Source organism: Polistes dominula, unplaced genomic scaffold (assembly GCF_049000335.1).
Source record: "Polistes dominula isolate Pdom_NZ unplaced genomic scaffold, Pdom_raw_medaka contig_77, whole genome shotgun sequence".
In the NCBI taxonomy this organism is placed as follows: Eukaryota; Metazoa; Arthropoda; class Insecta; order Hymenoptera; family Vespidae; genus Polistes; species Polistes dominula.
Window position 1 is genome coordinate 1,914,333 of NW_028301152.1, and position 23,455 is coordinate 1,937,787.

General features: G+C 27.2%; 6 protein-coding genes across 9 annotated transcripts in view; 2 read left to right on the top strand and 4 right to left on the bottom strand.

The window, feature by feature from the left end:
• Rat1 (5'-3' exoribonuclease 2 Rat1) overlaps positions 1-8,896 on the bottom strand; it is a 38,954-nt gene extending 30,058 nt beyond the window's left edge. The window contains exons 1-15 of the mRNA XM_089178427.1: positions 8,644-8,896; positions 8,229-8,356; positions 7,762-7,873; positions 7,471-7,644; positions 7,229-7,391; positions 6,685-7,145; positions 6,199-6,405; positions 5,971-6,108; positions 5,465-5,625; positions 5,199-5,367; positions 5,026-5,115; positions 4,786-4,942; positions 4,459-4,687; positions 4,140-4,346; positions 3,860-4,023 (exon numbers count right to left, since the gene is read on the bottom strand). Coding sequence (XP_089034553.1) covers positions 3,860-4,023; positions 4,140-4,346; positions 4,459-4,687; positions 4,786-4,942; positions 5,026-5,115; positions 5,199-5,367; positions 5,465-5,625; positions 5,971-6,108; positions 6,199-6,405; positions 6,685-7,145; positions 7,229-7,391; positions 7,471-7,644; positions 7,762-7,873; positions 8,229-8,356; positions 8,644-8,718 — 2,635 coding nt within the window. The 5' untranslated portion in view covers positions 8,719-8,896. The remainder of the gene's footprint in view (positions 1-3,859; positions 4,024-4,139; positions 4,347-4,458; positions 4,688-4,785; positions 4,943-5,025; positions 5,116-5,198; positions 5,368-5,464; positions 5,626-5,970; positions 6,109-6,198; positions 6,406-6,684; positions 7,146-7,228; positions 7,392-7,470; positions 7,645-7,761; positions 7,874-8,228; positions 8,357-8,643) is intronic.
• A 798-nt stretch (positions 8,897-9,694) lies between these two features.
• On the top strand, positions 9,695-12,990 carry LOC107064152 (luciferin 4-monooxygenase). Its single transcript, XM_015316529.2, has 6 exons — positions 9,695-10,371; positions 10,471-10,664; positions 10,765-11,564; positions 11,700-11,869; positions 11,943-12,350; positions 12,593-12,990. The coding sequence occupies exons 2-6, from the start codon at positions 10,542-10,544 to the stop codon at positions 12,712-12,714; spliced, it is 1,623 nt and encodes a 540-aa protein (XP_015172015.2). The 5' UTR covers positions 9,695-10,371; positions 10,471-10,541; the 3' UTR covers positions 12,715-12,990.
• LOC107064153 (3'(2'),5'-bisphosphate nucleotidase 1) lies at positions 12,860-15,294 on the bottom strand. Its single transcript, XM_015316530.2, has 5 exons — positions 14,896-15,294; positions 14,197-14,702; positions 13,879-14,098; positions 13,714-13,798; positions 12,860-13,638 (listed from the first exon to the last, which is right to left on the bottom strand). The coding sequence occupies exons 2-5, from the start codon at positions 14,552-14,554 to the stop codon at positions 13,372-13,374; spliced, it is 930 nt and encodes a 309-aa protein (XP_015172016.1). The 5' UTR covers positions 14,555-14,702; positions 14,896-15,294; the 3' UTR covers positions 12,860-13,371.
• A 177-nt stretch (positions 15,295-15,471) lies between these two features.
• Positions 15,472-17,198, top strand: Chchd3 (Coiled-coil-helix-coiled-coil-helix domain containing 3). Its single transcript, XM_015316533.2, has 3 exons — positions 15,472-15,627; positions 15,736-16,217; positions 16,863-17,198. Exons 2-3 carry the CDS (start codon positions 15,773-15,775, stop codon positions 17,033-17,035), a joined length of 618 nt encoding a protein of 205 aa, XP_015172019.2. The 5' UTR covers positions 15,472-15,627; positions 15,736-15,772; the 3' UTR covers positions 17,036-17,198.
• A 428-nt stretch (positions 17,199-17,626) lies between these two features.
• Positions 17,627-20,415, bottom strand: LOC107064197 (B-cell receptor-associated protein 31). 4 transcript variants are annotated; one of them, XM_015316615.2, is made up of 3 exons: positions 20,285-20,415; positions 18,957-19,305; positions 17,627-18,387 (listed from the first exon to the last, which is right to left on the bottom strand). In XM_015316615.2, exons 2-3 carry the CDS (start codon positions 19,228-19,230, stop codon positions 17,957-17,959), a joined length of 705 nt encoding a protein of 234 aa, XP_015172101.1. In that variant the 5' UTR covers positions 19,231-19,305; positions 20,285-20,415; the 3' UTR covers positions 17,627-17,956. The 4 variants fall into 4 exon arrangements, with proteins under 4 accessions (XP_015172101.1, XP_015172100.1, XP_089034590.1 ...); XM_015316614.2 differs by lacking the exon at positions 20,285-20,415 and adding an exon at positions 19,917-20,255; XM_089178464.1 differs by lacking the exon at positions 20,285-20,415 and adding an exon at positions 19,703-19,861.
• Positions 20,416-21,089: 674 nt separating this feature from the next.
• mRpS31 (mitochondrial ribosomal protein S31) lies at positions 21,090-23,259 on the bottom strand. The gene is made up of 6 exons (XM_015316286.2): positions 23,051-23,259; positions 22,571-22,808; positions 22,390-22,480; positions 22,179-22,311; positions 21,600-22,036; positions 21,090-21,526 (listed from the first exon to the last, which is right to left on the bottom strand). Exons 1-6 carry the CDS (start codon positions 23,074-23,076, stop codon positions 21,261-21,263), a joined length of 1,191 nt encoding a protein of 396 aa, XP_015171772.2. The 5' UTR covers positions 23,077-23,259; the 3' UTR covers positions 21,090-21,260.
• Positions 23,260-23,455: the final 196 nt, after the last annotated feature.

The following is a 23,455-nucleotide window of genomic DNA, read 5'->3' on the forward strand; positions in this document are numbered from 1 at the left end:
TTAACAATTGATGTTTTTTACAATGAAAAAAAAAAAAAAAAAGAAAAAAGAAAAATAAAGCAAAAACTTATAATTACGAAACAAACACAAAGACAAATCGATATCGATGATAGCAACAATGTAATAATAATAATAATAATTTAATAAAAATTAATCACATTAAATGTCACCACCACTTATTGTCCAACGACAATAACAAGTACCAACTTTTAAATACATTATTGCAAAGTAACTGTTGACCTAAGTTTTTGTCCGATCATAATTTGTATTTTATTAAAAGTTAAACAAATACATAAAGACGGACAAATACCAAAAGAAGAAAAAAACATCAATGCGCAAAACAAGCTTATATAAAAGTAAAAAAAAAAAAAAAAGAAAAAAAAGCAGAAATAAATCCTTGCAATAAATCGAGGCCGGGGTTCAATGTGTTAATTGTTAAAATTCCAAGAATTCTCAAGAACGGTACAAGAAATTGCGTTATATTAAAACAATATTTGTAAAATCCCATAAAACATTTCAAAAAATTAATGTTTCAAAGAAAACCCTCGTTAGACGAGAATTCTATTTTCTATAACGAAAAATTGACCAATCAGTATGCACATATAATAAACATTTCATAATTTTCAAAACGATAAACACACACGTTTCCTTCCAGACAAAAATGATATTAAAATTCATTGATAATCATCCCTTCAAAATATTTGTTAAATGATCCCTCGATGATCCTATGTGTGTGTGTGTGTGTGTGTGTGTTGTTTTTTTTTTAAGTATTCATCAAATTTCGAAGAAATTCAAGTCTCGAAAATAAAAAAAATAAGAAAGAAAATGAAGAAAAGACGAAGAAAAGTATACAAAGGCCGACAAATTTGTGGAAAGATGAATTACGAGAGAAGTTTGGTCTTGACACTGTGACATTTCGAAGAGGCGTGAACTGTAGGACACGCGTGCGCGTGCCTATATATATATATGGTGGACTTTAACGTAAAAACAAAACGTTAGACCGGTTGTGGGCAAGCGTGCGTGATTGATTTACCGAGGGATGTAAATGCCAGATACAGTGCCGCGTGCCGACCACCCTTCTTCAGGGTTAAGAGGGAGGAGGAGGAGGAGGAGGAGGAAGAGGAGGGGGGCGGGAGAAAGGAAGAAAGTGACCAAAGATATGATATCGTGATAATAACTATTATTTTTCTGAAAAAAATAATGATTACTTTTGTAATATTATTTAAAAACGTCTAATAACACAGAATAAAATATTAAATCATATTATAGACATCGTAAAAGATTGTTCAAATAATTAATATTTAAAAGGTTTTAAAAATTTTGTGAAAACATTTTTACGTTTAAATCATTTATATTACTTATCGATCGATCGATCGATTGATCGATATATATATATTTTTTTTTCTCTTTTACAATAATTGGCCAAAAAGGTAAAAAATATTTTTTATTATAAAATAATATAAATTTTGTTGTATAAATTTTGTTGTATAAATTTTGTTGCATAAATATTGTATTAATTTTGTATAAATTTTGTATAAATTTTGTATAAATTTTGTATAAATTTTGTTCACACAAAATACTTAAAATAAATATATATATCAAATCGTATGACAAAAATCATGACTTTTCTTTTGAATGAAAAGAAAATTATAATAATAAACAACAAGTAAAATTTTCATCAAGATTGTCGACATTGTCTGTATTAGTAGACATTAAATCTGGAAAAAAAAATAAAAATAAGGCAAAGAATGACATTTGAAATAAACTATTTCTATAAATATCCTTCAAATCAATCATGCTGACTAATTGATTATAGATCCTACTGTGTTAAAGAAACCATATATATATATATATAATAATTTATTATATATTTAAAAATGTAAACAGAGATTTCTAAAAAAAAATATATAAAAGATATTACCCTTAACGAATGAGCGTAGTTTTTACTAGAATAATGACTTTTGTAAATTGACGGATTTTTAAAGATATTTAGTGCTTTATTTTTAGACCAAGAAAAAGTGTATTATTAATTTTACTTTATTGGATTTTTTTTTTTTTTTTTTTGAAATTTTTAATAACAATAAGTAGTATATGGACAAATTAGTGTCCATATAAATGAATACTAAATTGAAAATTAAAGAAAAATAATCAGATTTGAAATAAACCAATAGATATATATTTATATTATGTAATATATAAAAATGTATATATTTATAAATTGTTTTTTTTTTTTATGAATTTACATTTAATCTGTATAAAATTACTTATACTTTGTATATTTTGGTACATTTTCTAACAATCCCATATATGAAACACAGGGTTTTTTAATACAATAATTACATATCTCGTCAGAAAATGACTTTATTGAACGTTTAAAAAATTGTTTTCTCGCTTAATGCTTGAAAAGGAACGTTCAAAAATGCATCCAGTAACAATTGCCGACCGTTTTTCATTGTAACCGTAACAATTAATGCAAAAATTTAATAGATTTTCTAAATTATCAGGTCATGCCGGCAATGTGATTATTTTAAAATATTGAAAATGTCGCCAGTATGACAGCACATTCGTTCGTTAAGGGTTAAATTTACAGAGATAGATCTAATAAATATTTAAATACGTTCAAAGTATGCAGATGGTGTGAAAAGAAAAAAAAAGAAAAGGACTACTTCGAAAAAGAGAGAAAAAGAATCAAATAAATAGTCTTGAAAGAAGAGGTGTAATACTATTTTGATGGAATTTGTAGAAGTATTTCAATAACGATAACGATAACGACGAGAAGAGAAAATAAGAGAAGTGAATGAATGGTGAATGACGATGACGAGTTTGTCCGCATTTGTTTCCCTTTTGCCAACGGCGGATAGAACTTGTACAGTTGAACGCAATCGTCGACAACGACGAGAACGACGAGAACGACAACGATCGTGACGCAGAAGGGTATGAGGGTGAAAGAGAGGTACATCCGCTAATTGGATAATTACAGAGTGCACCGCGTTTGTTTTATAATTGGGCGAAAGTCGGGGACAACCGTTGCTTGACTCGACGTGCCAAACAACGAAACGGCCGGAGTCACGCTCTACGTGACGAACTACCCTTTGAGCTAATCCAGAACGAGAACCCCTCGGCCTTGCAACATCCCTTTTTCACTCCTTCCAGCAGCCCTGTTCTCCGAACGGATGAGATGCGCGCGAGCGCACGCGCTTTACCCCAAACGAAACTCAACTTTAAAGTATATCATCTTCTTCATCTTCTTCTTCTTCCTCTTCTTCTTCTTCTTTTTCTTCTTTTTCTTATTCTTCTTCTTCTTCTTTTTCTTCTTCTTATTTCAATATATTCATGATTCATCGATTCGTATTTCTTTTTACTATTAAAAAAAAAAAAAAAAGAAAAAGAAAAAACAAATAAATTTCCTGAAAAAATGTGGATCATCGTTTAAACGATAAAGGTTTATTCGTCTCCCTCTCTAACTCCCTCCCATCCTTGTCAAACGTTAGAAAGAAAGGAGGGGTGGGCCAAAACGTAAAACAATAAAAGAGGGCAGAGATGATCGTAGGTAGTAGTACGACGACAGCTACAAGAAGAGAGGGGAAAAAAACAATGAGGGTTCCTTCCTACTACCCACCCAGCAGACAAACACACACGTGGCTCATCTATAACGACTCGACGTTTATAAAGTACTATTTTCATTCTACTCCGATAATCTCGGCACATTGTTAAACCGAATAATACTCGACGCGACGAGTATCAACGCACTCTCGGACTTCCGTGACACATGCACACGCACACACGCATACACGTATACACGTATGCACCCACCCAAGCCCATGCGTTAATGATTATCAAGCAATGAAATCAAACTTACCGTATTGCTGCTGTTGCTGTTGTTGCTGTTGCTGCTGCTGCTGATGATGATGCTGCTGATGATGGTGCTGCTGGTGGTGTTGGTGTCGATGTTGTTGATACGCATTTACAGGTGGTGGTACGTGTCCATACATCGGAAGTGCTCTATTAAAACCTGCGTGATGACTGTAAAAAAAAATAAAAAATAAAAATTAGAAAATAAATATATATTTTATATAATCGAACGATAAATCGACGAAAGATTAAAATAATCAATATTTGCAATCGCAGAGGAAACTTACTCAAGCATACGATGACCACCTTCACTTAAAGATGCCACACGTGTAGAAGGTGTAAAACCAATTTGTGGTCTCCATTGATTACCATTGTTACGATTCATTTGATCGAAATCTTGAGGTTTCAAAACTTTCGGCGGCTCTATAACACCTTTCAATCTTTTTGTAGAGAAAATAAAACTACTTTTGTATTTTGGATCACGGAAGCGTACACTGCAGAAAAATAAATAACGTTATGAAACAAAGATTATAATTTCAAAATGATAAATATAATTATAAAAAAAAAAAAAAAGAGAAAATACTACACTTTGTGAAGAAAACTTACCAATATACTTTATTATTTCTCACTGGTAATCCATTGATCGGAGAAAGTAAAGTAGCTCCGTCTCCAATACAATCTTCTGCTAACAATACTCTACCTCTCATACCATCTATATACACTGGATGTTCAACGTCAAATCCCCCTTTATTCATATATAGATTTTTTATAAAATCATATCCACTGTTTCCCAAACCAACATATAGTCGATCATCTCCACGTATGTTTCGTTTCTCTGAGAAAAATAAGAAACACACGCAACAAATTGTTATCATTAATAGTAGATACATCTTTTATCATATCCTGTATTTTTACAAATATGTAATTATTTACTTTCTGCTTCTGTTAAACTGTCATAATAAGGCTCTAAAGCCTTAAACAGTCTTTTTTCATCTACGAATGGAAGTAAAGCTACTCCTTGCCAAGCAAATTTTTTTCCATTGAGATCAATCTTGAAATCTTCTGGATAAAAATCTATAATAGGAGATCTCTGAAATTGATAAATTTTTTTTTATAGAAAAATTGTAATAATTTATGTATCACAAAGTCGTATGTGTAATATTTAATACTTACTGGATCGTTCATTAATCTTGCCCATGGTTCTGGTACGTGTTTACTACTAGCTGCTGGAAATACACCCATCAACTGTTCTAAAGGACGACACTGTAACGATACAACATTATATACATTTTTCTATCTATATATAAATATAACTCAAAAAAAAAAAAAAAGGAGTATATACTTACTGGTACAGTATCTTTTTCAAATTCTGTAGAAAGTCCACCAATGTTAATAAAATCACTAGCAAAAGGTGCATAATGATATGGAAAATACCATTTCCAAGAGGCGCAACCTTGATAATAATAACGTAAAACCCAACATAAACCGCGTACATACTGTAAGGCTACATTGTTTCTGTAAAATAATACAAATAATATTATATTACTGTTTATCATTTGGATATTATTATAATTGAAATTATTAACTATTATCAATAAAATTATTTGATTACCTAAATGCAAGATTGTCGGAACATACATCAAATTTAGATTCGTAATAACGATCCTTAAAACCATCTTCCCAAAGTCTAACTTCATCATGTACTACTTCTTCTTCGTCTGTATCATCTTCTACTAATTCATCGGTTTTGCGTTTGTTTGTATTACCCTTACCCTATTAAATAATACATTTAAAAAATATGATCAATGTAAGCAATATAAACTGTAAAAAGATTAAAGCAATTAACTCCACTTAGGAAAAATTTGGTTAAACATTTTTACTACCAAAGCATTTGATCAATGCTTAACTTTTCATATTTAAAATAATCCTCTTTTTACAGAGAGCTTCAAAATATTAAATAATACAATTTTATATGACTGTTTAACAGTAAATAATATGACAATGTATTTTAATTTTAATTTTTCTTTTCTCCTTTCTTTTTTTAATGGAGTTAATCGATTTGACAAATAAATGAATCATATTAATTTATCAAAAGTGTACATAAAAATAAATATAAACCTCAGGACGAAGCATCATCTCAAGCACTGGATTTAATGATGCATTTTCCGTTGAACTGGTACTATAATTTTTATTTTGCATACGCATTTGATAAGCTTCATGACGTGCATTTTCAATTGGTTTGGATTGACCCAGTGGCTAGAATAATCGTAATACAAATTATTTCTAATTTTATGTTAAAGAAAAAAAAAAAAAGAAACAAAATAAAGAATTAAACATAAGACTCACCGTAGGTGCAAATTGTCCTGTAGGAATCCATTTTGGTTTATAATTGCTAAGTGCTTTTAATCTCTTTTTCTTATCTTTTTCACGTTGTTTAAAAGCCAATTCATTTTGTTGTCTTTTCTTAAAAATTTCATCTTCTGCTTCACCAAGTTCAGACATAATCAACTGCACTCTATCTAAATTAACGTCACCACTATCCGTTATGAATCCCTGCAATTTTTAATAATTTCTCTCAAATAATGCTTTTTAAATATATTAGAATTAAGTATACTAATTACACATATTTTTTATATTTATATAAACAAATCATTACCACAATTGTTTTCTCAAAATTATTTATAGAAATTTTGTTAATTAATAACATAAAACGTTTAGACACAAATTTAATAGATAATTATAAACTAATAATATGTACCTTCTCTATTATATATATTGAGAATAATAAATAATAAAAATAATTAAGAAAAAAAAGGTAAATATTACACTTACTCCTGTTTTATACACAGCTTTTTTGTACAAATTTACAAGTCTATCAATGGCTCCTTCTCTAATTTCTAATGACGGAAGATGAGGTAAAAAATCATTTCCTACAAAAAAACACATAAAAACCCAATCGTCTACGGCACGTTCAAAATCATATTTAAACGGTAAATTGGGCATCTGCAAATCTTTCTCCAAATATTCTCTTAAAACATTTAATCGCACAAATATATATTGGCATTCAGCAGAAAATGTATTCTCCTCTTCTTTTTGATTAGGTTCAGCACCAGTACATTCTTGCATTTCGTGTCCCAACTGACCACATATATCACATGGTTTTGGTTTATTCGGCTTAAATTCTTCACGAATAATAGTAAAATTAGGTTCATGTGTGGCAAGACCCAACATAATTAAGTCAGCGTCAGCACCGCATAAAACATGCTGCGTATTTGGATCATGGTTGGGTTGAGCTGTTGAAAAAAGAAATAATTATCAAATCAATCTATCATTTGATTTAATATTTATATACGATCATCTAAAAGTATGATTTTACCTCTTTGTTTTCTAATAAAATCCATTATTTTATGTTCTCCTTCTCCTGGAACATTGGCATCACTCAATATAACCGTTATATTTCTCCAACCAGGATCATTATTCAAACGATCATGTATGTAATGATGCAAGCATTTTGATAACCTTGCCATAAATGGTGTACCCTATAATAAAAAGTTACTTTACGTCATTAGATTGTATACTAATCAAGTATAATAAATTTTGATTAATTCTTTTACAAACCGGTGTAATGCAATTACTATCGAAGTGCTCTTCCTTTGGTTTTTCTGGTGGTAATATAGCTCCTTTTGAAGCTAATTCAGAACGCACTCTTTCTATTTCATTAAGTTTTTCACTTGTTTCTTTGGATGCACGAAAACGACGTGATCTTTGCTGATTCATTTTAGCCCTCGGTGCCTGTGCACAATGATAACGCATTTAATTAGTTACAACAAATATTTATGTAGAAAATTCCATCATAATATATTAATTAATTTACAATTGTTAATTTAAAATATATATGTTAAAACTTACAACTCCATCTATAGCCATATAAAGTAATTTCCTGGGTCTTACAATGCGAAATAAGCGATCGATGCATTCAAAAATAGCCTCCATCATTTCTTCCTCATTCTTTGGAGCAGGTCTGTGATAAAATATCAAATATTATTTATATAAAATAAAACGAATATTCATTCTTTGCGGTTTAAGTAATTATTGCTGTTTTGTTCCATCAAGTCTCCATTAAATTGATTGCTTTTAATCATTATCAAATTATTTACTATTATTTTAATATTTTAATTCTAAAATATAATAATATAGCATATTTATATATAAATATGCTTATATTAAATATTTACAATTGAAATAAACAAACATAAGACTCATTAGAGCAAAATGTAAAGTCAAACTATACCTAAAGTTACAGAGGGCTAATAATATATTATTATTATTATTATTATTATTATTATTATAATATATGTTAAATATAATATACTAACTGATCTACTGGATGTGTACATGGATGAATGATTCCATTCATATCCAAATACAGATTATCAAATTCCACTCCATTTGGATTTGGATCTTCAGTATTGACAGGAACATTTACTCCATTTGAGTTTATTGGCTGTTATTAAAAATATAATATTAATAATTATAACTCTTCAACTAATATTTCATAAGGAAGAAATAAACATACACACAGTAATAAACAACATCTCAATAAATGAACATTATAACCTACAAAGTTTGTCAACAATTTCTCAACATTATTTTTTTTTTTTTTTTTTTAGCAAATATAACAAATTTCAAGCAACAGATAAATAATAATTATTTAATAAATTATGTTAATATATATGGAAATTGTTATTACAATGAGTTAAATATGAAAAACAATAATATTGTTTAACCTACTTTTTGTTCTATGCACTCCACTATTACAGAAGGATATTTTTTGCTTAGCCATCGAAAAAATGCTGGGACACCCATATCGTCATTAATATTATTTTAAAGCAGAATATAACTGTCGAATTTTTGTTTCCTATTGTTAATTAATCTCTACAGAAAAACAATACTAAACTTCCAATACGCACAACACACAAAACATACACTAGTTTACTTGGAGAGATGTACTCCCCAATATAAACGTTACATGAAATTAAACATATACGTTATATATGTTTGTGTTGAAGAACTCCAAAAACATACAACAATTCCTAGATACGTAATGTGATGTCATCTTCTAGAGATTTAAGAAAAATTTCTGAAAATTCCCTATGGTGTCCTCGGGAATTCGTCTCTAGACGATTTTTCTATGTGAAAACATGAAATTGCATATAAGAAAAATAAATAAATAATGTTAATGTTATATTAGATAAGAAATGGAGAGTTATTTCAAAAGACGTCATCTAATTTTCATCTGGACATAAATAAATTCCACTTTGTTGTAGCGATACGCGCCTAGCGTACCGACGTGATACACTAGCGCCTCTTCCTTCCATACGGCAAGCAATAATCACACTGATCGTCATGCCGCCCTAGTGGTAAAAATAAGTATTAGTTATTTCTTACGTTTTTGGGGGACAGATAATGTTACAAATTGCCTATATCGTTTGTTCTCCTGTATTTTAACCTCCGTCTATCGTGAACTGTGAATAGTACGTTTATTGATTTTTTATCATTTAATTTTATGAAAAAGTATGTGAATAACAAAACAGTTATGGGTACAATTTGTGTTTCTTGTTTATTTCTCAATCCTACTCTAATAATATTTGGCGCTTCTTTTAAAATTGACACTGTACGTACTGTGGCGCCACCCTAATTGAATGCATTTCAAACTTAGCTCAGGACTTTTAGTAACTTACTAAGTTTACTAGGGATTTAATTCAGCCGAACACGCCCATTATTTAAAATAATTTTGATGTGATGTCAAAAATTGACAATACTGATCACAGAGATACTAATCATTACGCAGTAATCTTATTTGACGTCATTTAATATACGATTTGTATAATAAATAAAATAAAACAATTGAGATTTGTATAGAATAAAATTGATATAAATTATTGTTTTTATAAACATTTGCAAGAATACAAATGTCTTATATTTTATCTTTCTATTAATAAAACAATATTAAAAGATAATTTCATTATTATTCAATTTATTATGAATTAAAAATATGTATTGATTAATTTTTCTTCAACAAATATTTGAAAATTAAACAATCACCTAACTATCCAGTTTTCTAATAATTGTTAGTTTACTCTCTCTCTTACGTTTAAGTTAAACATACTTATTAGAGGATTGAACGGCGCATAAAACACTGGTCGGTATACCGAATTGGAAAAGACCACTAGGTAGACCGAGACATAGAAGGGAGGACAATATTAAAAGGAATCTTAAAGAAATAAGATACGAATTTTAATTAATAATAATAATAATAATCAGCTAATGAGTTATAACTCTATTATAAATTCATAATTTCTTTTGTATTTACATCAGATAATAAATAATGCAAATAAGTAGATAAGAAGTTAACCGTGATATTTATGCTTAATTAATATCGTGATGAAATTTAACGTTACGTGCTTCATTTCTGACTTGAATTAAATAACAGCATCTATACTTTTGATGTATAAATCGGTAAATATATAGAGTTAATATAAACTAACTTATACTTAACTTAATTAATATAAATTATATACTAATTCTTATATATGTATTATTTATTTATTATTATAGTGTTTCTAATTTATACAATTCAGCAAGTAGTAAACTATTATAAATTAATAATAAAAAAGACATTATATAACATGGAAGAAGATAAGAATATATTACGTGGACCTTCATCTTTTACGAAAGATAATTCAATGCAAAATAGTTTTGGAGAATTGCTTTTAAATCAATTGCAAGTACATGGAACTAATGTTGCTCAGGTATATAAATGTTCATTCATCATGAAGTAAATAATCCTTAAATTATTAAAATTTATAGTTTAAATAAATAAAAAATATTCTTTTTCTTTTCTCTCTCTAGATCAATGCACATACAGAAGAGCAACAAACATATATGCAAATATTAAACAATAGTAAAAAATTAGCAGTATATTTTAGAAAAATAGGTTTACAAGTAGGAGACCATATAGCTATATGTAGTGAAAATAATACAGAGTTCTGCATTCCTGTTTGTGCTGCATTATTTACAGGAATTACAGTTTGTCCCATAAACCCAATGTATGTTGAGAGAGAGTTCTCTCATGCATTGACGATATTGAAGCCCAAATATATTTTTACATCTTTGATAGCATTAAATACTTTGAAAAAAGTTATTAAACAATTACCTTTGCCACCAAAATTAATTGTTTTAACTAGCTCTAAATGTAATAATTTACCTAATATGAAAGATTTAATAGCAGATGTAGATGTTAATGAAGTAAACAATTTTCAAGCCTGCAAACTTGATATTAATAATAATACAGCAGCAATATTGTGCTCTAGTGGAACTACAGGATTTCCGAAAGGAGTTATGTTGACCAATAAAAATCTATTAATAGTAGCAAAACATTTGAAGGATAACGAAGAGAACTCACTGCATAAAGACGGTGTATTATTACATCTATTACCATATTTTCATTCATATTCATTTTCTGTGTTAATTGTTGGATTTATCATTGGTACCAAAAGCATAATACTTTCACGTTTTGATGAGAAATTATTTTTACATGCAATAGAAAAATACAAAATTGAAACCTTAACTTTAGTTCCACCGCTTATGGTGTTTTTGGCAAAACACCCTATCGTTAGTCGATATGACCTCTCCAGTATAAAAACAATATGGTAAATATAAAAGATATAAATGTAAATCTACCACATCAGTTCAAATATGACCCCTTTTCAATTTTCCTGTAGAATTTCTTACAAGTCATAGTGCTATCTTATGAATCAGGAATTCTTACATAATTATATTTATAGGTGTGGAGCAGCTTCTTTATCAGAAGATATTCAGGAAGCAGTAGCAAAAAGATTAAATATTCCTAATATAAAACAAGGTTATGGATTAACAGAAACAACTATGGCAGTATTACGATCACCATCTAATTGCAAGTTCGGTAGTGTAGGAGTAGTGGCTCCTGATACTTTAGGTAAACATTTAATGAAATTTCATTCAATTCATTAGGTCTCATTTAATAAGACTTAATCAAACATTGTTTTTAGCGAAGGTAATATCTATTGATGAGCCTAACTCAGGTAAAGCATTGGGGCCTAATTGCAAAGGAGAATTGTGTTTCAAAGGAGATCTAATAATGAAAGGCTATTGCAATGACACTAATTCAACAAATATAGCTATCGATAAAGATGGTTGGTTTCATACAGGGGATGTAGGATATTACGACGAAGATGGATATTTTTATATAGTCGATCGAATAAAAGAACTTATCAAATACAAAGGATTCCAAGTACCTCCAGCAGAATTAGAAGCAATTTTATTAAATTGTGCTGGAATCAAAGATGCTGCTGTTATTGGATTACCAAATGAAGAAGCAGGAGAATTGCCACTTGCTTTTGTAGTTAAGCAAGAACGAAGTAAAATAACGAAAGATGAAATAATTCAATATGTTAATGGTAATATTAATAATATGACTTAATCGTTTGAGCGTCAAATAGCGTGATCGTACTTTTTTTTTTATTCATAATCTAAAAGTGCTAACATATAATGTTTGTTAAGTCAAAAGTAATTACATGTTCAGAGTATTTTCTTCTAATATAAAAGAGCGCTATTTGGCTATTCAGCATTTTTCAATCAGATTTAAAAAAAAAAAATAATTGTTCTGTTTACATAACTATTATATCATTATCTGTTTTAGAAAAAGTATCAAATCATAAAAAACTTAGAGGAGGCGTTAAATTTGTTAAAAATATTCCAAAAACTCCATCTGGGAAAATATTACGCCGAGAATTACGTGATATGTTAAAGTCTAAATTATAAAAGACCAAATCTTTTATTTTTGACAAAGAGAATAATCTTTAATATAATACTTTAAAAAATTTACAATTTTTATTAAATATAATAATAGTATTATCACATACATGTTATAACTACGTGATAACATTTATTTATTATATTTAAATAATTTTGTGGTTTTTTTTTTATTTTGAAATCTCAACAAAGTACAATTTATACATTTTTATATCAAATTATGTAATAGATTGACATTATTGTAAGACAATTGTTTTAGTTGCATAAATACAAATTGCATAAGTATCTTCTTTTTTTGTTTTTTTTTACCAATAATAATCATATTATTATCTATTTCAATTAATCATTATTATCTACATCTTAAACAGTTTTAATCAATTTTTCAACTAATTACCATAATAATAAATACTACTAATATTTTAAAAAAATGTAAATTACTTCTCACAAATTTTTTACATTTAAAATTTGATATAACAGTTATGAACATACATAATTCATTCATAGATTTATTGTTTTGCAATTAAAATATATATATATATATAATACATCATAAATAACTTTTCTAATATAGAAAAGAAATATATTATAAATTATTAATTAATATATAATAAATAAATCACTAATTCATTGAGGAATGATATGAAAAATATACAATAATAAAATGAATTACTTGCGTTTTTCTAAATTTTCTTTGACTTCTTCTGGTATTTGATTTAAATACCATTGATGTTTTTCGGCAGGAGCAGTAGCTAAAACACCTCTTAAATTTGGATATATTGTTTCTGGATGATACGCATATTTTTCTCCATAGAAATCAGTTAAAGTTCCCCCACATGCATGCAACACTGCTTCAGGTGCGCATGTATCCCATTTCTTACAACCTTGACTAGCAAATACATAAGCATGTGCTTTCCCTTCCAAAAGAAGAATTACCTATAAATATGGCAAAAGTTAAAAATCGATTCAAAATATTACAAACGTCAACATTACAGAATAAGAATAACTTACTTTATAACCTGCACCACCCACACGAATAACTTCATCTGGTTTCAAAGCATTTATAGCAGCTTGAACATTTGTATTCGAGTGTGAACTAAAATAACCACCATCGTAAATATTATTGTTGATTTTAAATAATTTGTGTAATTAATTTTTTGTTCAAAATAATTTTACCGTGTCGTTGTAATGAATCTTTTTCCAGAGGGAGGTGCACTTTGTTCAAATCCACCATATCCTACTCCATCAATTCCCCATAATGTACGACCCAATTCACCTTTTATTTTATCCTTATAATATGGTTGATGGATCACACCTCCAACTGCTTTCTCTTTAATCGCCACTCCTACCAATACTGTGACATGTTCTACAAGTCCTTGTGTATATTCAGATGTTCCTGAAAAGAATTATTTAAAATATAACAATGATTTTTAATTTAATTTTTATTAATTTTCTTAATGATCAATAGAAAGATTAATTATTGATAAATATTACCATCTAATGGATCTACCCAAACACATATATCTTTTGGATCTATGTTCTCAAGATGTGATGGTAATTTTAATTTCAACATATCTTCATCTACATCAGTAACAATCCAATCAGGTGGTATTTCACTATTATTTGGTTCTTCTTCTCCAATAATAGTGATGTTTGGAAATAATCGACTTAAGGAAGTTATAATACATTTCTGTGCGCAACGATCAGCTTCAGTTTGTAAATCATTTTTACCCTTTTCTACAATTTTCAATTTTCCTTGATCCATAACATCACGAATTATTTTTCCTGCACGTGCTGCAGCCAATGTAGATGTAGCCATTATACGTGTTAAAAGAGAAGCACTTTGAGCCATTTTTGAGCAATTATTTAACCTGGTATCTATATATTCTCTTATTTTTATTTTATATCAATAAAATTCTTCTCTTTATATAAAAATATATTCAATAAGTGTTACTTGAAGTTGTTGGAGAAATAACATTCCTTATAATACTGCTTGCTTTCTATTAGAAAAACAAAAAAATGAGAAATCTATTAGTCAAGGTTATATTAGTCAAGTCATAAGATAAGTAATAATAAATTTTAGTAGAAGGGATATTTCACAATTTTTACTGATATTAATTTGGATAAATTTTACAAAATATTTATATAAATGTCAACTATTTAAATATCTCATGTGACATTAAAGATACATACCTGTATTGAAATTTGATTTGTTTAAATAAATTTGTATTCCCAATATGACGTACACATTGCTTTATCTATCATTATTATTCAATAATCGATAAGAGATTAATTTAAATGATTATCAACTCTTGCTTGGAATATCGTAATAAATAGAACATCTTAGAAAATCCTTGACACATTGTTCATTTTTATTTTGAGATTAATATTTGTTGATTTCAAGTTATTGAAATTATACTTATCTTTATTATCTAAATTTATTATCTTTATTACTAAACATGAAACTAATTAACTTTACAATGCATTAATATAATAAAGTAATAATCAAAATTAACAGAATAACTTTTGCAAATGATAACACGATTGATTTTAAAACGTAATAACAATTTTCTACATATTTATACACAAGTTAATATCGAATTTTATGATGAAATAGAAAGAAAAAAACAGTTTATAAAAAAAAAAAAACATTCAAATTAAAAAGAATAATAATAGTGTGAATAAATTGATTAGACAGTTATCGAAATATTCCTGTAGATGGAGCGCAAAGCGGTATTTAAGATTGTACGGGTTGTTTCTAAAAAGACTGTATTCTTAGTTACAATATAAATTTTGTTATCCTTCTTTAGTAGTCAAGATTTTCTTTCATGAATCGAAAAGATTGTACATTATAGTGTTTATGTAACTTCAATGTAATATGTAAATGAAAAAGTCTTAAATCTACGTGAATTAAATATACCAGAGGTAGGGGGGAAAAAAGTATGAAATAATTTTGAAACAATTACGAATTGAATTGAAATATTCGTTAATGAATAATATAAAATTAATCATGTTATGTTTATTTAATTTAAGGTAATACATTAAAAATCTCTTGAAGGAATTATTAAAAATGGGATCTGAGCAAAGCACTCGTAGTCTAACTATATCCAATGAAGAAGAGGTAGGAGTGATTAAAGTATCTAGCGCAGTTGTAGAACGTTTAGCCCAAGGTGTCAACAAAAATTCCAATCAAACTGTTAAAGAAGTAAACTCATTTACTCCAACACCACCACCACCACCACCACAACCAACTCCTTCCAACGCAGTTCCTCAATCATCACCATTGCCACAGAAAAATATTGGAGAAACACCTTCTGTATATTCAGCATATTATTATCCAGAGTTAACATTATCTGCTCTTGAAATGCAACATCAGAAAGAAAAAGAACTCCATGCTCAAAATGATTATTGGCAAAAACGCTTAAAAAATATGGAAAATAAGCACTCGATGATAGATATACTATTAGAAGAAGAATATAAAAGAACTGTCAATGAATTTTATCCGATAGAAAAAGGTAAAGTAATAAATGAAATCAATATTTTGATCTTAGCCGAATAGCTCGTTTTTTTCTAAGTATCTTACATTTAATATCAATAGGATAACATTACATTATTAATATATTATTTGTATTCTTATACATTTTCCTTTTTATACTTATAATTATACCACTGGTTATTTTCATGAATTAATAATTAAAATTGAATATAATCTTTGAAATTATAAAAGTTAATTCAACATTTGTTGTGTTAAAATATCATTGTATTATTTCTTAACATATTAACCACTTGACATACAATGACGTCTCGAAAACGTCATTTATTTCATGTGCCATTGTAGACTTTGACGTCTTCAAAATGTCAACAACTGTTTTCGGCTGTTTTATGCTTTATGAAGTATCACACGTTACAAAATTATTCAATTATTATTTTATAGTATTACTTAATTATTTATCAACCTTATTGAATTTTATAAATCAATGTAAATTTTAAAATAAAACGTCGCGTATTTGATTTGTATGTCAAGTGATTAACAAATAATATCTCTTAGGATTTATTTAAAATAAAAATCTTTCATATACTACATTAATTTATGAAAATAAATTTGATTTCATGAATATTAATGTTTATATGTGTATATTTATATTTATGTTCGTTAATAGGACAAAAAGCGACAAATAATCTCGACAATGAACAGCTGTGTGCTGCAGGTAAAGAAAAAGTATTGAAATGTTATCAAGACCATCCTAAGGAAACATTGAAGTGTTCTAATTTAGTAGAAGAATTTTCTAACTGCGTGGATCAACGTCGAATGAATTTAATTACAACCCGCTAACACATTAAATTCTTGTTATTAGTTGTTTAATAAAATTATTGTGCTTTAGTAGGATTTCATATTTTATGAACAATAAATTATGTGCTATTTATAAATATTTCATAATTTCAAATCTCACTTACATTTAATATAATATAAAAGACATTAAAAAAAAATAATAAAATGTTACAGGTTTAATGAAATACAAGTTTAAAATCTTATATTAATGAAGCAAATTTTGTGCCATTTATTATATATATATATATATATATATATATATATTACGTAAACAATTTCAACTATAATTGAAAAATAATGAATATAAAGTATATATTTAATAGTTTTTTATGAGTTATGCATTACTCTTCTTTAATTGTTAGAATATACTTAATTAAAATAGAATATACTATCTATAATATGTTTATAGGAAAGAGTTTGTTTTTCTTAAGACTCTATACATAAAATTTGATTCTTAAACGCATATTTGTATAATAATTATGATCAACAAACTTGTGACAATTGCCAATAACAAAAGGAAAAATTAGTTAAAAAAAAAAAAAAAAAAAAGAATTCATTAAAAATATTGATCACTTCCTAAAGCAAACAACCAAATTTAATATAACAATGTATTTGCGATACACATATTACATTTGCAATAATACGTCGTATATACAGGATTTTTTGTAAACAATATAAATAAATTATAATAATTGTTTTAGTATTATTAAAAATAATGTAACGTTATGTTGGATAGAATATTAATGAAAAATATTTATGTAAAAAATAATGAATTATATGCCTTTGGCGTTGATGTAAAAAATAAAGAATTATATGCCTTTGGCGTTGGTGGTAATAATCAACGCCAAAGGCATATAATTCATTATTTTTTACATAAATATTATTTTTTTTATTTTGATGGAGAGAAAAAAGGAAGGCAACAACTTAATCACTTTTTTTATCTCCACTCGATTGTAAACTTTTAGCATGTTCGGCACTCAAACGATCATATTCTTTTGCTAAAGAATCAGCTTGAGATTTGATAGCTTCTTTATCTTTTTTCTCTCTTGTCAATTCAGTTTCAAGTTCAAGCTTTTTAGCTTGCAATTCTTTGATTTGATTTTTCAATTCTGAAACGGCTTTATCGTGTGCTTCATTAGAATCATTTTGAGCGCTTTCACCGCTTGGTTTTTGAGAAAGTAAACTTCTAGCTGTGGTCGTAGCAGATTGAGCTTGTCTCATAGCAGCTTCACTTTGAGCTAATAGCGTAGCTTGCGAAGAGATTAATTTTACAAGACGATATATAACTACAGTCAAAAATAATGAAAATCCTGATATGTAACAGTTTCTTTGCGCTCGGAAAAGTTTCATGTTTCCTGTTGAAATAAAATAAATATTAGAAAAATATAAACATACAATATATGCAATATATAAATTCACAAAAGAGAAAGTATAGAAGATTATCCCTTAAAGTGCACACACTTGGTAAAAGTTAGTTAAAGTGTACTGTGGGTGTTTGATACCCCAACGTCTCCTGAAGCCGCTATTTAATATTTAGATCTCGCAATTTTTTTCAAAGTAGTTTAATACATCTTTTTTAAAATAGAATAGGTTTTATACCCATCTGAATTAACATTAGATGTCGACAAATAACCCATTTTTTCGAATTCAGTAGCGTTTTAGAGAGATCCAAAATTTGTTGGGGTGTCAAACACCCCATGTGCACTTTAAGGGTTATTAAAGTAATATACATTGACGTAGCATTTATTATTGAACACATTAAAATACAAAAAATTATGTATAGATGAAGTGATGTATAGATAGTAATAATTTTAAAATATTCTTAAAATGAATTGAATCGTTTTGATCTGTGAACGGCTCTTATCGTATGTGTGTGCATAGTTAATATAACAAAATGAATTTTTTTAAATGAATTATCATTTACCTTGCATTTCTGCATCTAAATGAGCATGTTCTCCAGCACGGCTTCCAACAGTATTGTATTTATATATATCTTTAAGAGAATCCAACCAAAATAGAATTAATATGGCAATTAGGATATAGAAAAAAGTTGATGATTGATAATTTAAACTTTGTGCAAAGCGCGATTTGAAAAATTTCTGCCATCTTGTTGGAGATAGTATAGGTAATACTAGCAATAATGTAAATATTATTTCTAAATATAAGAAAATAGCAACCAGTGTCCACTGCAAACTCATATTTCTTCTTGGTATATATATATATATATATATGTTTATATGTGTATATATGTATATATAAGTGAATATATGTATCTGTAAAAAAAAAAATATTCAAAATGATTATTTGTTAATTACAAGAGATACGTTATAATTACCAATTTAGTTTATTACAAATATGTACTTATAGAAATACGATTGTGTATTTTAATTGATATCACTTTTTTGAGCAAAAGAACAAAAATATTTCAGATACGTGTCCTTAATCATCAAACAAACTGCGCAATAAATAAAAAAATATATTAAAAACAATCGATAGCTGACGTAATTCGTGCATTTAACGATGTACAATTGACTTTTCATAGATTGAAATATTATAACCTAACAATATTTGTCAAATAATTAATATTACTAAATAATAAGCTCGAAAAAAATATAAAGATACATTTAAATAGAATATAATATGTATATATATATACAGAAATGAAGTTACTTTTTTTTTCTTCTTACGAATGAATAATACTGGATGTGTAAAACGTAGAATTTCCGAATAATTAGTTACACGTAAGATTAATATACTAATTTTTATTCACGGACCAGATCGTTACGTTCACGCAACAATATTACGAATCACTGTTAAAACAAAAAGCTAAGGAAAAAAAAACGAGAGAGAGAAAGAGAGAGAGAGAGAAAAAAACAAACAGAACCTTGTTCGGTCAAAAAGTACGTTGGCAAAAAATTGAATTGTCAAACTTGAAGATTGAAATCAATGTAGAATATATTATTAATTTTAAAACGTGACTTTTTCTTTTTTATACACTTTGAGATTTGTACAAATTTTTTCGATGATTTCACCAAAAGTACCGGTACTTTACAACCACGTAAAACTCAATTCGCCATCGTGCGTTCCCGATTTTAATTTTTACGTATGGACGCTCAGCAAACGTGTCCCGAAACAAAATAACAATTTTAAGTAAGTGATTAAATTATATACGTGTAACTTATATTTATATATATATATACATATATAAATATATATATATATGTATTCGTGTTATAAATGTAATATACATACAGTCACAAAAGTATTAAATGAGTTCAAAGTTCGAGAAATTATATAAATATACTTTGAAGTGACGTCAGCGAATGACTGGGTTGCAAGTCTTACCACAGACTGCCAAAGCCTGGGAAGAAGAAGAGTATGAGATGAGGAGATCTGATTGGTACACATACGTATTTACATGCATACCTTGTTTTTGTATGCATATATTTATGTGTGTGTATTTGTGTGTGTCTGTATTTATATGGCTACGTGCATTTCAGTAACTTCACATTTGCGCTCGTTTTAAATTAATTTCAGAAGTATATTTATAAATCTATATCTACGTGTATATACGAAAGAATAATTGAATTTATTTGAAAAGAAATCTTTTTTTCTTTTTCTCTCTATTATTATACAGCATTAGAAAATATTTTTCAATACGATTATAGTGTGTTACATTTTATATATCTTTTCTTTTTTATTTCTTTTCAAATTATTCATATTGTACATTTTATATTTTTATACGTTATATAAAGGTATTTTATTTTTTTTTCTTATTAAACAAAATACATATATATATATATAAATATGGTAAAAATAATTGTAAAATTAGTAAATTTATCTTATTTATAATTGGTATAGATAAGATTAATACAATATTAGTCATTTCATTTGAAATAGCTATATATGTTTCTTTCTTAATTGTATTTTTTTTTTTTTAATAAAAAGAAGATGTATTTATATTAATATGCACGGGGGAAGTAATAATTTAATATTTTGTAGAATTTTCGTTTTTGTTGTTGTTGTTGTTGACAATAATTATGTCACGTACATTGAATGATTTATTTAGTCGTACTCTCTTTATTTCATGTCAATTTTGAATATATTTATAAATAAGAAAAAAGTAGAATATAAAATATGCGTATAATCTAGATGCATAGATGCAAATCATATATAATACAAAGATAAAATATCACTGTTTGATAAAGATACATAAATTTATTACTATTTAAGATGTTATTTGTTTCGTTGTATCGGATGTTGTTTTAATAGCACCTAATTCTAATAATATTTCTTTTTTTTCTTTGAAATATTCTTTGTACCATGCAATATGATCAGTTTTTTCTTGTACAGTCATATATGGATTTTTTGAAAGACCAACACATACAAGTTCCATAAAATGACGTATTGGGCCAGTCGTAGGACACCAATCTTTTAAATGACGTTCTAGAAATACATGTTCAGTGAAGTGCACATTACTTTCTTCTTCCATTCCTGAAATTATCATTTTATTAGAACATAGGAATAAGATTATTGGATTATATCAAAATATGAGCCTATGCATTACCAATCTCATTGTCGATAGGAAATTTCCATAATTTTCCTGATTCAGTCCACTGTATCATTTCTTGAAATATATTTTTGGAAGGTTGATCGACAATTAAATCAAGTTCTCTTTTCTCGAAGAAATCCCACATAGATAATTCTGGTATAGTTGTCGTAGGTTCCTCTATTTTATTAAAAATTCTTCTTCTACTTTCATCAGCTTTCAATTTTGTTTCTTTCTGTTTCCTTCTAGCCTGATTTTGTTTGTTTTTATCATTTTTCAATAATTCCCAAATATGACCTGATTCTTCCTTTTTTTCTTGTTGCTTGAGTTTATAATTAGAATTTAACTTACGTGCAATATCGGCTTTGTATTTCCATTGTTTATCGTTAGGAATATTTTCACTTTCTTGAGAAAATGAAGACTTACGATTTAATACGATGTTTTCCATATTTTTACTAAAAATATATAAACGAAAATGAAAATCAATTAATTTAATTTTAATCACACAAGATAAATAATAAACATAGATAATATTATTTTGATTATTAAAAAATTACAAATTGACAAAATAAAAGTGAAATTATATATTTTACAAACCTGAAATTTATAGGAATTTTGGAATTGTTTTTGGACATACTGGTTAACCTATCTAATAATTGTGTTTTTATTTCTTCTTTATTTTTGCTAAGCTTATCAGTTATATTATGGACAGCTTGTGAAAGTTGTTTTTCTAAAATTTAAAATTAAGAAGCATACACATAAACTAAGCAGAAGAAATAAATCTTATTACAGATACTATTCTACTAACCATGTGATACATTTTTTTGTATAGGTGGTTTATCCTGTTTAATTATTTTTCTTGCAGGCATTGAAACATCTATTCTTTTTTTATCTTTCAACTAAATATAATGCAAACTTGTTGTAAACATGATCGTTCAATTTGATTTAATTATTTTGAAATAATTTGATTACTTTTATTTCTTATTTACCGATATTAAGTTATCTACAAGCATATCCAATTCTGTTGCGGAAGCAGTTTTAACTGGTTCAATTTTCTTTGGATTTTCCGTATCAGAATCGGAATCAGATGAATCGGATGATGATTCGGATGATGATCCAGATGATGATCCAGATGATGATCCGGATGATGATCCAGTTGAGGTAGAATACATTTTAATTGAAGTACATAACCTTGGAGTTAGTACTGCTGTTCGGAACTTAATTCCTCTATAAAAATATCATTATAAATTAATAAATATATAATAAAACATTAGAATGATTAAATGTATAAATGATTACTATATGCTGCAGTAATAAAAATAAATATAAAAAATATTAATTGAAATTGTTACATTGGTATAATTATAGTTTATTATTTTTTGTCTTCAATGGATAAATAAAATATAAATATTTAATTCATTTCTAAAATTATTATCTTACAATAAAAGAAATAACCAAAAGATACTAACATTGAGATTGCACTTGTAACCAACATGTTGCAATGATTTTATTAAATATATAATATTAAATAAATACGAAGCAAAGTGACATTTCTTTTTAAATTTCTTTTCAATATATAATTTTCGGTTAATAACTTTATATTACAATTATTTAAGAGACTTAATATCTAATACTTAAGACAAATCAATGATACTGTTCTAACAGCATGCGTTTGCGCAGTTTAAAGCTAAATCCATTAAGGTTACTTTATAATGCATTACAAAACATTGTTATTTAGAATATAATTTCTAGGTTAGTAGACAGAAATAGTAGAAAAAATGAGAAATATTTAAATTATGCTATATTGTTATATTATCAATGTTTTTTATGATAAAAATATTTTATTATTTTGTATGTGTATTGGTAGATTAAAA

Bases quoted from the DNA above. Each gene is read 5' to 3' on its own strand.
- LOC107064152 (XM_015316529.2), top strand. From the start codon at position 10,542: ATGGAAGAAGATAAGAATATATTACGTGGACCTTCATCTTTTACGAAA. The intron at 11,565-11,699 runs GTAAATATAAAA...TTATATTTATAG, and splicing joins TCCAGTATAAAAACAATATG to GTGTGGAGCAGCTTCTTTAT. The intron at 11,870-11,942 runs GTAAACATTTAA...CATTGTTTTTAG, and splicing joins AGTGGCTCCTGATACTTTAG to CGAAGGTAATATCTATTGAT.
- LOC107064153 (XM_015316530.2), bottom strand. From the start codon at position 14,554: ATGGCTCAAAGTGCTTCTCTTTTAACACGTATAATGGCTACATCTACA. The intron at 13,799-13,878 runs GTAAAATTATTT...TGGTTATTTTAG, and splicing joins AGATTCATTACAACGACACG to TTCACACTCGAATACAAATG. The intron at 13,639-13,713 runs GTAAGTTATTCT...CCATATTTATAG, and splicing joins TGGGTGGTGCAGGTTATAAA to GTAATTCTTCTTTTGGAAGG.
- Chchd3 (XM_015316533.2), top strand. From the start codon at position 15,773: ATGGGATCTGAGCAAAGCACTCGTAGTCTAACTATATCCAATGAAGAA. The intron at 16,218-16,862 runs GTAAAGTAATAA...GTTCGTTAATAG, and splicing joins ATTTTATCCGATAGAAAAAG to GACAAAAAGCGACAAATAAT.
- LOC107064197 (XM_015316615.2), bottom strand. From the start codon at position 19,230: ATGAGTTTGCAGTGGACACTGGTTGCTATTTTCTTATATTTAGAAATA. The intron at 18,388-18,956 runs GTAAATGATAAT...TTATTTCAACAG, and splicing joins TTTAGATGCAGAAATGCAAG to GAAACATGAAACTTTTCCGA.
- mRpS31 (XM_015316286.2), bottom strand. From the start codon at position 23,076: ATGTTGGTTACAAGTGCAATCTCAAT. The intron at 22,809-23,050 runs GTTAGTATCTTT...ATATTTTTATAG, and splicing joins GTTACAAGTGCAATCTCAAT to AGGAATTAAGTTCCGAACAG. The intron at 22,481-22,570 runs GTAAATAAGAAA...CATTATATTTAG, and splicing joins TTGTAGATAACTTAATATCG to TTGAAAGATAAAAAAAGAAT.